Source organism: Anolis sagrei, chromosome 3, assembly GCF_037176765.1.
Source record: "Anolis sagrei isolate rAnoSag1 chromosome 3, rAnoSag1.mat, whole genome shotgun sequence".
NCBI lineage: Eukaryota > Metazoa > Chordata > Lepidosauria > Squamata > Dactyloidae > Anolis > Anolis sagrei.
This window is the reverse complement of record NC_090023.1, coordinates 226095197-226110358: the sequence shown is the minus strand read 5'-3', so window position 1 is coordinate 226110358 and position 15162 is coordinate 226095197. Positions and strand designations below refer to the sequence as shown.

The 15162-nt window shown below is 44.9% G+C and overlaps 1 protein-coding gene across 1 annotated transcript in view; it reads right to left on the bottom strand.

The window, feature by feature from the left end:
- RAB6B (RAB6B, member RAS oncogene family) overlaps nucleotides 1–10949 on the bottom strand; it is an 81529-nt gene extending 70580 nt beyond the window's left edge. The window contains exon 1 of the mRNA XM_060767995.2: nucleotides 10654–10949. Within this exon, the coding sequence (XP_060623978.1) occupies nucleotides 10654–10723 (70 nt within the window). The 5' untranslated portion in view covers nucleotides 10724–10949. The remainder of the gene's footprint in view (nucleotides 1–10653) is intronic.
- Nucleotides 10950–15162: the final 4213 nt, after the last annotated feature.

Below are 15162 nucleotides of genomic sequence, written 5' to 3'. Positions count from 1 at the left end.
ACAAAATCCAAATAACTAATTTCTTTCATGTTTACTTCTACAGAAGAACTGTTATTTAATTGCTTGCATTACTTAAGTGATGTTTCATTTGTATGCAGACCATGTTACATGAGGTCAATGCCACAGATACACTTCCCCTTCAGTTATTTCACGTGAATAAAACCTTGGGAAAATCCTTTAGTGTTTATACAATGTCTTGAAAGGACTAGGACATAAAATCAGGATTGTGACATTATATTGAAGATATGGACATCTAGAATTCATTGGTTTAAATGAAGATGCATTCTGCAATATGAGCTATGCAGAGCAAACGAACACTGGCTATGCATTTTTGCACTTTTATTCTGTTTTCATCCCTCCTGCTAGATTTCAACTTTGCTGTTTCATTATTGTTGTATCATTGCATTTTATACCTCTAAACTCTGGTTGGTGGGCCATTAAAAAGTGGAACCAGTGAATGAAAATAGCTGCTCAAGATCAGTAACTTTGAGGAACAATGTTCAAAGTTGAACATTTGAAAATTTCACTTTAAACAGGGTTGGACAGCTGTTCAAAGAGAAAGAGATGTTCTTTGTAAAATGCTGCCCATGGTTACCTTAGATACGATCCAAAAACAGAAGAAAAAAATCTGACTGTACAGTTCTCTGGGAGGTTATAACCATCACAACCCAGTAGAGAGCTCTCTGTGCTGCACGTACAAAGATGCACATCAGCTCTCCCAATATCTAAGCCACACTTCTAGCAGAACATATCTACACATATGTTGCCTCAGTTTAGCATGTAGGCTATTCTTCTCTGAATGGCACATAGAGCAAAGCCAGCATCTACTTGGAGGAAAATAAAATAGGGCTATAAATACATATGCAAGGAAAATGAAAGCCATCCAAACCTAACCATATGAATGGAAAATGAAAGCCATCCACCAAGCCTAAACCAGAGCTTTGAAGGAATATTAACATAAATAAAATTTCAGTTCAGTGGAAAGGTTATTGATAAAGGGGCCATATTAGCCAGTGATCAAATCAAATGGCCAAATTGCTTTGATCAGCGTTATCTAAATAGCTATTCCAACACCCTTTCTTTCATTTTGAACAACCAACTTTCAGTAGGAACCCCTGGTGGTGCAATGGGTTAAACCAACAGGACTGCTGACCAAAAGGTCGGCGGTTCAAATTTGGGGAGCAGGGTGAGCTCCTGTTTGCCAGCTCTAGCTTCTCATGCAGGGACATGAGAGAAGCCTCTCACAGGATGGTAAAACATCTGGACATCCCTTGGGCAATGTCCTTGCAGATGGCCAATTCCCTCACACCAAAAGCGACTTGCAGTTGCTCAAGTTGCTCCTGACACACACACAAACACACACACACACACACACAAAACCAACTTCCTGTTAACCCTTGGCCGAGATAAAAACAGGACTGCCAAAGGCATTTTGTGGCCCAAGGCAGAGCACCAACTGACATGCCTATCATTCCAAAAGTCAAGATGCACAACATTCAAGGTCAGCGCTTGAGGCAGAAAATCTCAGGGAATGTGCCTCCCCTTTCCCGGCAGTTAGAATCATAATAAATTAAATAGCTAAGATTTTGCTGCCCTTTCATAACACACTCAGGATCTTCTCCCTATGGGGGCTGCCTCTCTGCCTAAATGAAGGGCTGGCTCTGCAAAACAACAACAGTTCCTTCCAGGTGAAGACTATGGTTTGCCAATCCAGCAGCAAAAACATCTAGTGACACTTAAACTTGCAAGTAAGCAAGCTGGCAATAAAATTATAGCTTACATCGCTATTTTATAAGTGCAGCAAGCAGTGCTTTGACAAAGTAAAAAGGCTTTTGAACAAAACTCAACCTTCTTTGGAAGAAGACCTCAACTCCTCTGGATATTATACAAACCAGTCAAGCTAAGGCATTGATTGTGACAGTATTAACCTTGCATTGTGAACATTAGTAAAACACCATTAATGTTGGCATTTCTGGGTTTCACTAAAATGAAACAAGAGGAGGCAGCCAATGCAATATATGCGTGTGTTTTTCCCCCAACACTTCCACCCTAGTTTTAAGACCATCTTGCAAATCATAGAGGATCCACAAGGATTAGGAGCACCCTTTTTTCCTTCCTACATAAATATTGGATCTACGCGTAAAAAATGTCTGCACAAAGCTATAGCCTGTAGACAACTCCTATAATCCAGGGTTATTAACCCTATGCTTAATTATAATTCTCATAACCCTAACACAGTTTGCTGTGGAATTATGGGAGCTAACATATAATACCTCTTCTTGTTGTTTATTCATTCAGTCATTTCCGAATCTTCATGACCTCATGGACTAGCCCACGCCAGAGCTCCCTATCAGCCATTGCCACCCCCAGCTCCTTCAAGGTCAAGCCAGTCACTTGACTATCCATCCATTTTACCCTTGGTCGGCCCCTATTCCTTTTTCCTTCCATTTTCCCCAGCATAATTGTCTTCTCCAAGCTTTCCTGTGTTCCCATTATGTGGCCAAAGTACTTCATCTTTGCCTCTAATATCCTTCCCTCCAGTGAGCAGTTGGGTTTCATTTCCTAGATTATGGACTGGTTTGATTTTCCCGTGGTTCAAGGCACTCTCAGAATTTTCCACCAACACCACAGTTCCAATACCTCTGAGGGCATCAGACTGAGGAAGATTGGTCTGGTTCCAGAGGCAGGACTAATTTTGGGGAGTGGCAAGAAAAAGGGCAGCTCTGTTCATTAGATTTGACCCAAGATTTAAAAAAACCCATCAACACAAGACTTACAGATCAGAGAAAGGATAGGAATGATAACAGTCTTATTCATTGTATATTAATAGGAAGACGCTGCCCACATCATCAACTGACAGTCCTATATTTTATATATAATTATTTTTGTGTCGTGGGAGGGGGGGCACATTCACAAAGACATTCATAAGAACTTCTGAGTTTATTCACACTTGTTGCAAATTATCAAGTGAATAGTTATGGATAAACCTGTTTTGACATTATTAAAATATATTTAGCTTGCATCAACTCTGTGGTTTCACCCCATGGGACCTGCAGGTCCCTCCTTCGTTTCTCTTCTGGCCCATCTTGATGCTATGGGGTTACTCTGTGTTTACTAAAAATGTGCTGTGGCAGTGGGGAAAAGATTTGAAAGTATAAGAAAGACTAAAAATGTGTGTGTGTCTGGGGGTGGGGTGTGGGGTGATGACAACATGACTCTGTATGGGAAATACAGCTAATCTGCTATGACTACCCTACCATCCAGAATTTAATAAGTCTCATGGAGGAACTTCAAACCAGGACAGCCTTGTCCATGGCCATGAAGTTCAGCCAATGTTCAGTCACTACGTGCAAGCAGGAAATGGGGGCAATGTGAAAAGATATGTCCACCCACATCTTTGTTCAAAGTAAGGAATAGAGGAAGAAAGGAGAATGACAGAGAGGATGTGGCAAGTTGCAATGTATATTTCTGGCTCTGGCTCTGTCATTAGGTATGGAACCAACAGACTCTTTCTGTGGATCAACAAGATTGCCATGCCTTCTAAAAAGGTGACATGTGACCTTCCAGAACTGGGTGAATTGCACCTTCCTCATAATTGGTGATACTGGTTATGACTTATAGTAGTTACAGTCCAACAGCCTCTGGTGGTCCTTTCGACCCCATATCTGCTGTAGTGGAACCAGTGATTGTAATTACCAAGGAAGAGGGCAGAATATGGATGTTGACCAAATTTCTAGCATCACAGCTGAGCACTTATGAAACAGAGTTTAGGTATCCAAAGAAATGGGCTGGGCAAAATTACTAAGGGAATGGTAACAAGGAAATACTTCCAGGTGTGAACAGCTTTCAATGTCTCACCCTCCACAATACTGAAAATTATACTGAACAATAAAATATTTTGGGGGGAAGAGTTTGTATTTAGGAAGACAACATGCCCACTCACCACCCACCTCTCACAACTATACACTTGAATAGCAACTAAATCCTCTTGTCCTTCTAGTCTGCAACATCCTTGCTTCTCATTTGGTAGCATTGTTTATACAGCACATAAAAACAAAGCAAAAACAGAGCCTCACAGAAGCTAAGAGATAAAATATAGAAGATACTGTAATGTGCCTTGATCACAAGCTTTTTCTTTGGAATTCCACAAACATGCAGCAGTGGAAACACTGAAAGCACGAGACAGGAAGAGGAAGAGATGAATCAGAGAGGAGAAGCGGGAAAGCAGTTGCTTTAGGTTTTTATTTTGCCCCAGGATAGGTATAGGGATTGGGAATGATCATGGATGGAAAAAATTGATCAACCGAAATTTTTTTTGATCAATACCATAAACCCAGCACAATTGTCAGAAATACAACTGTCTATTTGATGCCTGCACACAGGCGGCCAAGGTCATCTGGCTTTGTTACTCTCTTCAGCATGGTTTTTACTGGTTCAAAATGTAATTAAAATGACCTATAATACCAATTTAAAATATTTTTGTCTTAGATCAAGCAAAGCTCAGTTTCCCCTATTGTGCAAGTTACAGTGCATAATATCCAATTTCAGGTGAGTTGTTTTGGGACCTAAACATATAATATTAATCAATTAAACAATCCATTCCAGGGTTGCTGTGAATTTTCCAGGCTGTATGGCCATGTTCCAGAAGCATTCTCTCCTGATGTTTCATCCACATCTATAGAGGTCTCAACCTCTGAGGATGCCTGCCACAGATGAGGGTGAAACGTCAGGAGAGAATGCTTCTGTTTTTCCATATAGTCAGGAAAACTCACAGCAACCCAGTGATTCTGGCCATGAGAGCATTTGACAACAAATCCATTCCTGTTTTATGTGACCCAGAATTAGATGTTCAAAGCAGCCATTAATGGTGGCCCTGACTTTACAGAGGGGAGGGGCTCACCCATATAGTGACAGACAATCACTCAAGGATACTGAGCAGACACAACACCTGGAAGAGATACTACTACTACAGTAAAGTCTCACTTATCCAACATAAATGGCCAGCAGAACATCAGATAACGTGGCACTAGAATACGAACAACAGAGACTGAAAGGGTTAAGGCAAGGCAACACCTCAGGGCTAGAGGGCCCAGCAGGAGGTGCCCAGATGTGGAAGAGGAGTGTGGAAATCACAGAGGGGAGGAGGGAGGACACTTCCACTTCTAGTCCTGCCTTTTATCCCTTTCCTCACTCCTCACTCCTCACTCCTCCTCCTCCTCCTCCTCCTCCTGGTCTTGCCTTTTTCACTTACTGAGAATGGAGAGAGAGTTGGGAAGCACTCCTTTAATTGAAGGGGAAATGCTGGAGGAAAAGGGGGGGTGCATTAGATAAGAGCGTCAGATAAGACAGAATGTCGGATAAGTGAAGGTTGGATAAGCGAGACTCTGCTGTATATTAAACACCAATACTCAGAAACTCCCAGCCAATGTACACATGAGACATGTTGTCTGGGGAATTTGGAAAAGTAGTTATTCTAAGCAGCTAATAAGAACCAAGCAGAAAAATATACCTCTGCTTGGTATAACTGAAATATGATGTCTCCCTGTTACCTGAATTTATGACAGGAATGACTCCATTTTTTCTCTATAGAACAGGGTTAGTTCAGGATATCTCCCTGTCTTAGGACAAGAAAAAGATTCCCAATTCCACATTTCATGAGCAGAACCAACAAGGCAAGCAGTTAAGCAGTGGAGATGAGACAATATTCTCCACTAAGGACTGGAGGTTGGTTGATGGACACAACAGAAGGAATGGTAGCATAGTGCTACCTTTTAACCCCTCATGATCATTCATGTGCAATTGTCACCAGAGTGCACCTGTCACTTGCCTAACAGGAAGACTGGTGCTCCTATTAGATCTGTTGCAATAAGTAGGAAATCTGTGGAATAAGATGGAAAAAAGTCCCATAGCGAATGCAAATGGAAACATGAACTAAGGATGAACTGGGTGTCAGGCAATGTTTCAATGCAAACTCTTTCACATTTAAGAAGCCTTGTGGCATTATGTAGGCTCACATTTATTTATAACATTTAGAGGCTCTTCATAATATGAATCCCAAAGCTGTAGTCTGCTTAGCTTGTGTGTCAATCTGACATTCATGGCATGAGATGGGAGGTGTCCCTAGTGAAGTTATTGTATTTAGAATTTAGAGGACTCTAGTGCAGACATGGGCAGATTTGGGCCCTCCAGATGTTTTGGACTTCAACTCCCACAATTCCTAACACCCTCAGGCCCCTTCCTTTTCTCCCTCAGCCACTTTGACTGCCATGGCAACATTCAGTGGAATTCTAGGATTTGTAGTTTAGGGAGACCGCAAGTTGCACTCTCTCAGCCTCAGAAGGATGCAAAGGCCAATCTCTTCTGATGAAAACCTCAGTTCTCAGGGTCACTATATCCAGAAATGACAACAACCTACTGCTTTCTTCACCACTCTTCCCTTTTACAGATTGTACCTGAAATTTTATCAGCTGGCTGGATTTTGGGGAGTAAATGTTGGCCTATAACAGATAGCCAGTGTGGAGTAGCAGGTTCAAATCTCCACTTAGTCATGGAAACCCATTAGGCGCCCTTCCACACACCCATATAACCCAGAATAGCACGACAGAAAATCCCACAATATCTGTTTTGAACTGGGTTATCTGAGGGCCCTTCCACACAGCTCTATATCCCAGAATATCAAGACAGAAAATCCCATAATATCTACTTTGAGCTGGGTTATCTGAGTCCACACTCAGATGGAAAGGCCCTAAGTCCACACTGACATATATTCTAGTTCTAAGCAGAAAATATGGGATTTTATTCAGCTGTGTGGAAGGGGCCTAGGTGACCTTGGGCAAGCCACACTCTCTCAGCTTCTGAGGAAGACAATGGCACACTTCCTCCCATCAAACCTTGTCATGAAAATCCTTTGATGGGTTTGCTTTAGCACAGCTTCATGTCAGAGATGATTTAAAGGTACACAACAACAGAAGGAAGACAAATGTTTGAAATTATGGTTTTCCAGATTTCAGCATATTATCTCTGAGACATTGATGACATTCCTAACAACTGACCCTACCTTTGTGTCTTTAAACCAGATCAAGGATTTAGCAGGCAGAAGAGATGGAAAGAAACCAGCAAAAACAAATTCTCTCATGCGCTGCAGTCAAAAAGAGGAGGACCAGAACAAGAAAAAAAGATGCAAGATCTTTATGAGGGAAAGATTTGAGGGAAAGTCTTCCTGTAATTATCCCACAAGCTTAAAAATCATTCAGTGAAGGAAGTGATGCTGTGCTGTCATATTTCTCTTTTTGAAGAACAACAAAAGTGGAGGAGGAAGAGCAGACCTTCCATCAAATGAGTCATTGGAGGCCTTAGAAGACTGGAGATGTTGAAAAACTGCATCCATTTAAATACATCAGGGTAGGCATGCAAACAGCTCTCTCTCTCTCTCTCCTCTGAAAGGAGACTAGAGAAGGCAAAAGCTTTGGATCAGCCTTGTCTTATTTGGCATCTGCCTGAAGGGTTGGACTACAATGAATATCCTACCCGTCTGTGGATGCTCAAGGTAAAGGTTTCCACTTGAGATCAAGTCTAGTTGTATCTGATTCTGGGGGTCCATTTCTAAGCTGAAGAGCTGGTGTTGTCCGTAGACACCTCCTAGGTCATGTGGCCAGCATGACTGCATGGAGCACCATTAACCTTTCTGCTGAAGCAGTACCTATTGATCTCACATTTGCATGTTTTTGAACTGCTAGGTTGGCAAAAGCTGGGTCTAATATTGGGAGCTCACCCTGCTCCCTGGATTTGAACAGCTGACCTTTTGGCCAGCAAGTTCAGCAGCTCAGTGGTTTAACCCACTGCACCACTGGGGACTCCCTAGGAGTTGTAGCTACAACAAATTGCAGGAACAACAGGTTGGAGAAGGGTACTCTGTGCTTAATTTCCAAAGGGAAAACAAAGAGACTCCAGCTTCCTTGAAATCACTCTACTGGGAAATGACTCCACAGTGCTTGGAATATAATGATTGATTAGTGGCTTCTTTATTTTTGTGTCTGTTTTCAGGAAGCAGTATGTGACTGTCATTTATTGTCTGCAAGGGAAGCCAGACAAGGGGAGCACACTTGACCAGAGGCAACAAGCTACTGGGAGGACCAGAGGTTGAGGGGGTTTCTGCCTTTGTGTCCTGCTACTGGGTTTTCCAGAAGCATCTGGTTCCACCCACTTCTTCCCAGGAAGCAAGATGCTGGACCAAATGAAATCACCAGCAGGGCTGGGCTCACATTCACTTTAGAGATGTATTGTCCAAGGCTTTCATGGCCGGAATCACTGGGCTGTGTGGTTATGTTCCAGAAGCATTCTCTCCTGATGTTTTACCTGCAGCTATGGCAGGCATCCTCAGATGGTTGTGAGGATGCCTGCCATAGATGTGGGTGAAACAGGAGATAATGCTTTTGGAGCGTTGTCATTCGGCCCGGAAAACACACAGCAACCCAATGTTTCCATTGTTAGCTACAGTGCAATAAAAAAACAACAACAACAATAAAGGAAGACCTGCTCAACAAATCTAAAGGGAACAAATAAACCCTGGGCTTTCTTTAGGATTTGAGCTGCTCTTTGCACATGGAGGAAAGTAAAGAGAACCTGGCAGATGAATCACACCTGCAGGAAGGTGTGGGGACTCATCCTAACTCTCTCCCTCCCTCCCAGGAGGAAGGAGAACGGTGTCTGGAGCAAGGAAGGCAAGCTGGGCACATTTCTTGGCTCCTTTCCCTCTCTAGTTGGGGATGGTTTTCTCTCTCCCTCTCTGGCCTAGCACTGGATGCAGGAAAGGGCAGTTCCATTATCCCTGCTGGCACCACCCAGATACCTGCGGATGATGAGCCTTGCGGTTGGAGGCTGGGTGGGAGTGGCGAGGCAGGAGAGTGGGGCTGGGAGCCTGGGCCTGATTACACCTGCAGGAAGGTGTGGGGCCTCATCCTAACTCATATAACTAATTATATATTTTATATTACATGTAATATTACTCATAATATTACACTATAATGGTATAGTACAATATAATAATATATAATACTAATATTGCGCTATGCTAATAATATATTGTGCTTACATATTACTAGTAAGCCGCTCTGGGCAGCATATAAATATTGTAAATAAATAAATAACTCCCTCCTTCCCTCCCAGAAAGAAGCAAAAGGGCCTCTGGGCCAAGGCAGGTAAGCTGGGCACATCTATTGGCTCCCTTCCCTCCCTAGCTGGGGATTCTCTCTCTCTGGTCCAGCACTGGATGCAGGAAAGGACAGTTCAATTATCTCTGCTGGCACCACCCAGGCACCTGCGGATGATGAGCCTTGCGGTCTTGAGGCTGGGCGGGGGTTGTGAGGCTGGAAAGCGGGGCTGGGAGCCTGGGCCTGATCACACCTGCAGGAAGGTGTGGGGCCTCATCCTAATTCCCTCCCTCCCAGGAGGAAGTAGAAGGGCCTCTGGACCAAGGAAGGCACGCTGGGTGCCTCTCTTGGCTCCCTTCCCTCCCTAGCTGAGGAGGGTCTTTCTCTCTCTCTCTCTCTGGTCCAGCTGGGAAGCAGGAAACTACAGTTCCATTATCTCTGCTGGCACCACCCAGGTACCTGCGGATGATGAGCCTTGTGGTCTAGAGGCTGGGCGGGGGTTGTGAGGCAGGAGAGCGGGGCTGGGAACCTGGGTCTGATCCCACCTGCAGGAAGGTGTGGGGCCTCATCCTAACTCCCTCCCTCCTTCCCTCCAAGAAAGACTAAGGAAGGCAAGCTGGGGCCATCTCTCGGCTCCCTTTCCTCCCTAGCTGGAGATGGGGATGTTCTCTTTTTCTCTCCCTCTCTGGTTCAGTACTGGGATGCAGGAAAGGGCAGTTTCATCATCTCTGCTGGCACCACCCAGGCACCTGCGGATGATAAGCCTGGGCCTGCCGTAGGGTGTGTCCTTTCTCCCTTCCACTCCATCCATCCATCCTTTTGCGCCCTGCCGTCTTGGCGCATGGAAGAAGCACTGGGTCCAGGAGGCGCGAGGCCATCTCCTGACGCCTGGCTTGCAGATTGTGCGGGGATGGAGGGCGAGGGACGGGGGGGGGGGGGGAGAGAAAAGGACGAGACACCCCCTCCCCCATCACACAAACACACCAAATCCAATACAAAAGTGGCCTTGCAACCTTGACCCACCCTGATTGATTAAAAACCCAACGTCCAGCCTGGACTTGGACCCTCCCCGGCTTCTTTCTCCTCCTGGCAACCCCTTCAGCAGGAGCCTCGCCCTGGCTGCGTTTGCGGGAGGAAGAGGCGCCTCTCCCAAGAAGCCCCCGCAAAGAAGAAGAAGGAGAAGGGAGGAAGGGAAGGCAAAGCAGCGCCCACGGAGAGAGAGAGAGCAGGGAAGCTGCCGCAGCCCAGTCACCGGGGACCTTTCGCCTCTCACGAAGGAAAGCAGGGAGGGGGAGACTTGGCTCCATCCTTTCCCCTTCTTGTGAGGCTTGGGCGTTGTTCGGGTGCCTCCCTCCCCGGATCGGAAAGGCAAGCGGCTTTGGGCCGAGCCTTGGCAAGGAAGGAGGCACCTGCCGCAGCCTTTGCACCAGCCCCGGCTTTCCAAGGAGAGAGATGGAAAGGGGGGGGGGGGGAGGCAAGAAAGTGGGACGGGAGGGCGACTCACCGCTCTGCTCGCCTAGGAAGACCAGCTTGAATTTCCGGAGAGGGTTGCCGAAGTCTCCTGCCGTCGACATGGCGAGAGGGTGGTTGCGGCGGAGGGCAGCGAGGAAGAGAAGGAGGAGGAGGAGAGGAAAGCTTGGCCCCTCGGACTCCGGGCAGAGGAGGGGCCACTCCGCCCCACCAGGCTCTGCCGCGCTCTTCCGCCTGCACTTTCCCCGGGGAAGGAGCGCACTGGCGACGGAGGCACGCGTGAGCCCTTGCCCCTTCCCTTCCCTTCCCTTCCCTTCCCTTCCCGGCTTGCCTGCCTGCCTCCCCGCCCCGTCTCCCGTCCGCGGCGCCTGCGCTCTCGCCCCTCGGCGGCTACCCTGATGTCATGCTGGAGCAGCCGGCAAACCAATGCGGTGTTGCGAGGGGGAGAGGGAGGGGAAGGGGTGGGGCCGGGAGGGACAGCACACGAGCCCCCTCCCGCGCCCAACACCCGGACCACGCGCTTCTGTTATTGCTGAGGAGGAGGTCTTTCCTGCCAAGCAAGGAACACCTTGCCTGTCTCCTGAGGTATCCCTACAACCACCAAGTCGCAACAGTCTGAACAGACCACAGAACAACCCCCGACTGGTTCAAGGAGTGGGGCATGGCTGTATACTCTCACCCGACCTATTCAACTTGTGTGCAGAACACATCATGCGATGTGCGGGGCTTGACCAATTCAAGGCTGGAGTTCAAAATGCTGGAAGAAACATTAACAACTTTACCACTTCATTACACTAGAGAAAAAAAATCTACTTAAAATCTGATTTCTGCCTCCTGCAGAATTCTGGGGTTTGTAGTTTAGAGAGGAGCTTTTAACAGCCTCACTAAACTACAAACCCCAGAATTCTGCAGGAAGCAGAAACCAGATTTTAAGTGGAATTTTTTCTCTAGTGTGATGAGGCCCTTATATGCCATCAACTCCGCTGGACCGGCCACGTTGCCCAACCACCGTCTCCCAAAGCAGTTGCTCTACTCTGAACTCAAGAATGGAAAACAATGTTGGTGGACAGGAAAAGAGATTCAAAGATGGGCTCAAAGCCAACCTTAAAAACTCTGGCATAGACACTGAGAATTGGGAAGCCCTGGCCCTTGACCACTCCAGCTGGAGGTCAGCTGTGACCAGCAGTGCTGCAGAATTCGAGGAGGCAGGAGTGGAGGGTGAAAGAGAGAAACATGCCAAGAAACCAATGCCCTCACTGTGGGAGAAGATGCAGGTCAAGAATAGGGCTCCACAGTCACCTATGGATCCACAAGAATACTGATCCTGGAAGACTATCCTACTCATCCAATGAAGGATCGCCTAAGTAAGTAAGTATATGCAGATGATACCACGTTGATGACTGAAAGTGAGGAGGAGCTGAGGAGCCTTCTAACCAAGGTGAAAGAAGAGAGTGCAAAAGCTGGGTTACAGTTAAACATCAAAGAAACCAAAATTATGGCAACCAGATGGATTGATAACTGGCAAAAGAAGGAGAAAATGCGGAGACGGTGACAGACTTTGTATTTCTAGATGTGAAGATTACTACAGATGCAGACTGCAACCAGGAAATTATTATTATTATACTACATTGATACCCCACCCTTTTCACTCCAATGGGGGACTCAGGGCAGCTTACAGACCATGTAATACAATCCCACATTACACAACTATGTATATAATAAAAGTCATTGTTTGTATGCGGAGGAAGTGCGGCGGGTGTAGGGCGGAGGTGTTTGTGGCAGCTTTCTGATTGGTTGCCACTGAGGTACAATTTGCACATGGTCTCTGATTGGCCAGCCTGAAAATTCCAAGACTCTGAGGTGACCAAGAGGGGAAAAGGTCTGAGGCTGTGTCAGAAAATTACCAATACAGACCAAACTTGGCACACAGAGCCCACAAAACCCACTCTACATCCTACTGCAGTTTGGAGTAGGATGGACCATGGATGATGGGACTTGCAGTACCATCACTCACTTTCTGAGACCGCTGTGACCCTCATCCAATGACTGATCAAGACCAAACTTGGCTCGCAGAGCCCCCATGACCCACTCTACATCCTGGTGCTGTTTGGAGGAGGATGGACCATGGATGGTGGGACTTGCAATACCATCACTTACTTTTTGAGACCACTGTGAACTTCATCCAATGACTGATCAAGACCAAACTTGGCACATAGACCTCTCATTACCCACTTTACGTCCCAGTGTGGTTTGGCCGGAGATGGACCATGGATTATGGTACTTGCAGTACCTTTCCTCAATTCCTGAGACCACTGCAACCCTCATTTAATTACTGATAAAGACCATTACATTTCTCAACGCGTGGCAGGGGACAGCTAGTAATAAATAATAATTAGATGCATTGTACCAGATCTGGTCTGCTCCAATGCAGTTCTTGCAAGTTCATTGTTTGTTTATATATCCGATTGGTTATTTATTACATCTATACCCTGCTTTTATCCTGAGAAGAATTTTATTTGGTCAAGGTCACGCAGTGGATTTCTATTCTCGAGTGGGAATTCAAATCCTGGCCTCCCAGAGTCCTAGGGTTCATTTATACTGTAGAATTAATGCAGCTTGATACCACGTTCACTGTCATGACTCAATGCTATGGAATATTGAGAGTTGTAATTTTACAAGGTCTTTAGCCTTCTCTGCCAAAGATGCTGGTGCCTCACCAAACTACAAACCCAGGATTCAAGAGCACTGAGACATGGCAGTTAAAGTGGTGCCAAACTGCACTGATTTGCAGCTAAGCAATATTAGCTCATTCACTAGTAAGATAAAAAGACAGTACCTACAGCCTCAGTTAGTATTGTTTTGGCTTTTAAAAGCATTTTTGCCTAGTAATTGGAGAGTTAAATGAAGAATTAAGTAAGTTGTTTAGCAATTACAAGGCAATTGAATTATACAGGCTTATCTGATGTTAAACAGAAGAGCACAGCAACATGGATTGCTGAGGTGTTTGTTTTAGGTGCTTATCACAATAGCAGTTGTTTCAGGTCATTTCTGTATGAAAACCCCTTCTATTTGGAAAAAAAGTAGTTGAATAACAATACACTCTTTCACATCATGACTACATTAGTACTTCACTAGTGTATGAAAGTCAGTTTGGTGTCATGGTTTGAGGGTTGGACTATGGCTCTGGAGACAAAGTTGGGCTACCTTACCGTGAAACATACTGGGTGACCTTGGGCAAGTCACATTACCTCAACTTCAAAGGAACACAGGTTTGTCTTATGACTTCATCACGCACAGTAAAATCAGCGTTTCTACACATTTAAGAAACGGCAACCTATGGTGCCCTTCCCTGATGCAAACTTCAACTGTGGAGGTGAGATATTCTGCTGTTTCTTAAGTGTTGGTTTTTCCAACAATTCCTAAGCTGGTTGGCAATCAACTTATTTTTAAATTTCTTGCACAGACACCAGAAAAATGGCCAGTTTTCCTGTTCAGTGGTAATCCCTGTTGCCCGCTTGTAAATAAAACATTAACATTGTGTGTGGGAGGAGCTGAAATGCCAATTTCCTCAAAGCACCAATGCAGAGAGGTTTGGGGAAAGATTAAGATTAAGGTTAATTTAAAACCACTTCCTATGATTTGGGTTTTTTTTAAAAAAAGATATATAATCAAAATCCTGGAGGGACAATGGGAGGAAATATCAGTGTGCTGGAATCTTTGAAATGGGAGGAGTCATCACCTGTCCATGTGATGGGAATTAAGCGTATGGTTGAATTAGAAGCTGGAGGAGACGATCTTGGTGTTATGGAAGTGAATAAATTCTTTGTCTTCTTTTGAGAAAGAACTCCATAAAACTCCACCCTTTTCCCAACTTTCCCTCGTTTTCACTTTGTGATGAAATCCTGGGGTCATAATGAATTGGAAGTGACTTAAAGCACACAACAACAAGTGTTAGTTCCCGTGTTTGCTCTTTTGGGTTGAAATACAACAATAGCAATTACATCATGCTGTTTGCTCTACCTTCTGCTCCATGACTGATGTTTTCTTTTCTTTTTTTTTAATGGGAATGTAATGCCACTGTTATGGAACTAACCCCACTTTCTAGCCAGAGGCGCACACACTACACATCCTTTAAAAATATACTTTCCTTCATAAATCAACACTTGACTTGTTTTGCTTTGGTATATTACTCTCTAAAACTTTGTATATATATGCACATTATTCTTTAAACTTTAAACACCATGGCTTCTCTGGGAAATGATTTTTGCTAGCATTACATCTGAATTGCATTATTGCACTATGTCTCTCATTTTATGTGTGTGTGCGCCATTGAACACAGAAAGAATGTATAGTCAGTTATCTGTATCCATTGATTCAGTATCCACAGATGATGATGGTATTTGTTTATATGCTTCTTTTCCTCTTAATGAAGACTCAAAGTGGCAAACAACAATACAATATGCCATACAATACAAAATTCAACCAGGCCCCCAAATGTTGAGTTCCAACCTCATCAGCCTAAACTAACATAGTCAACAACCAA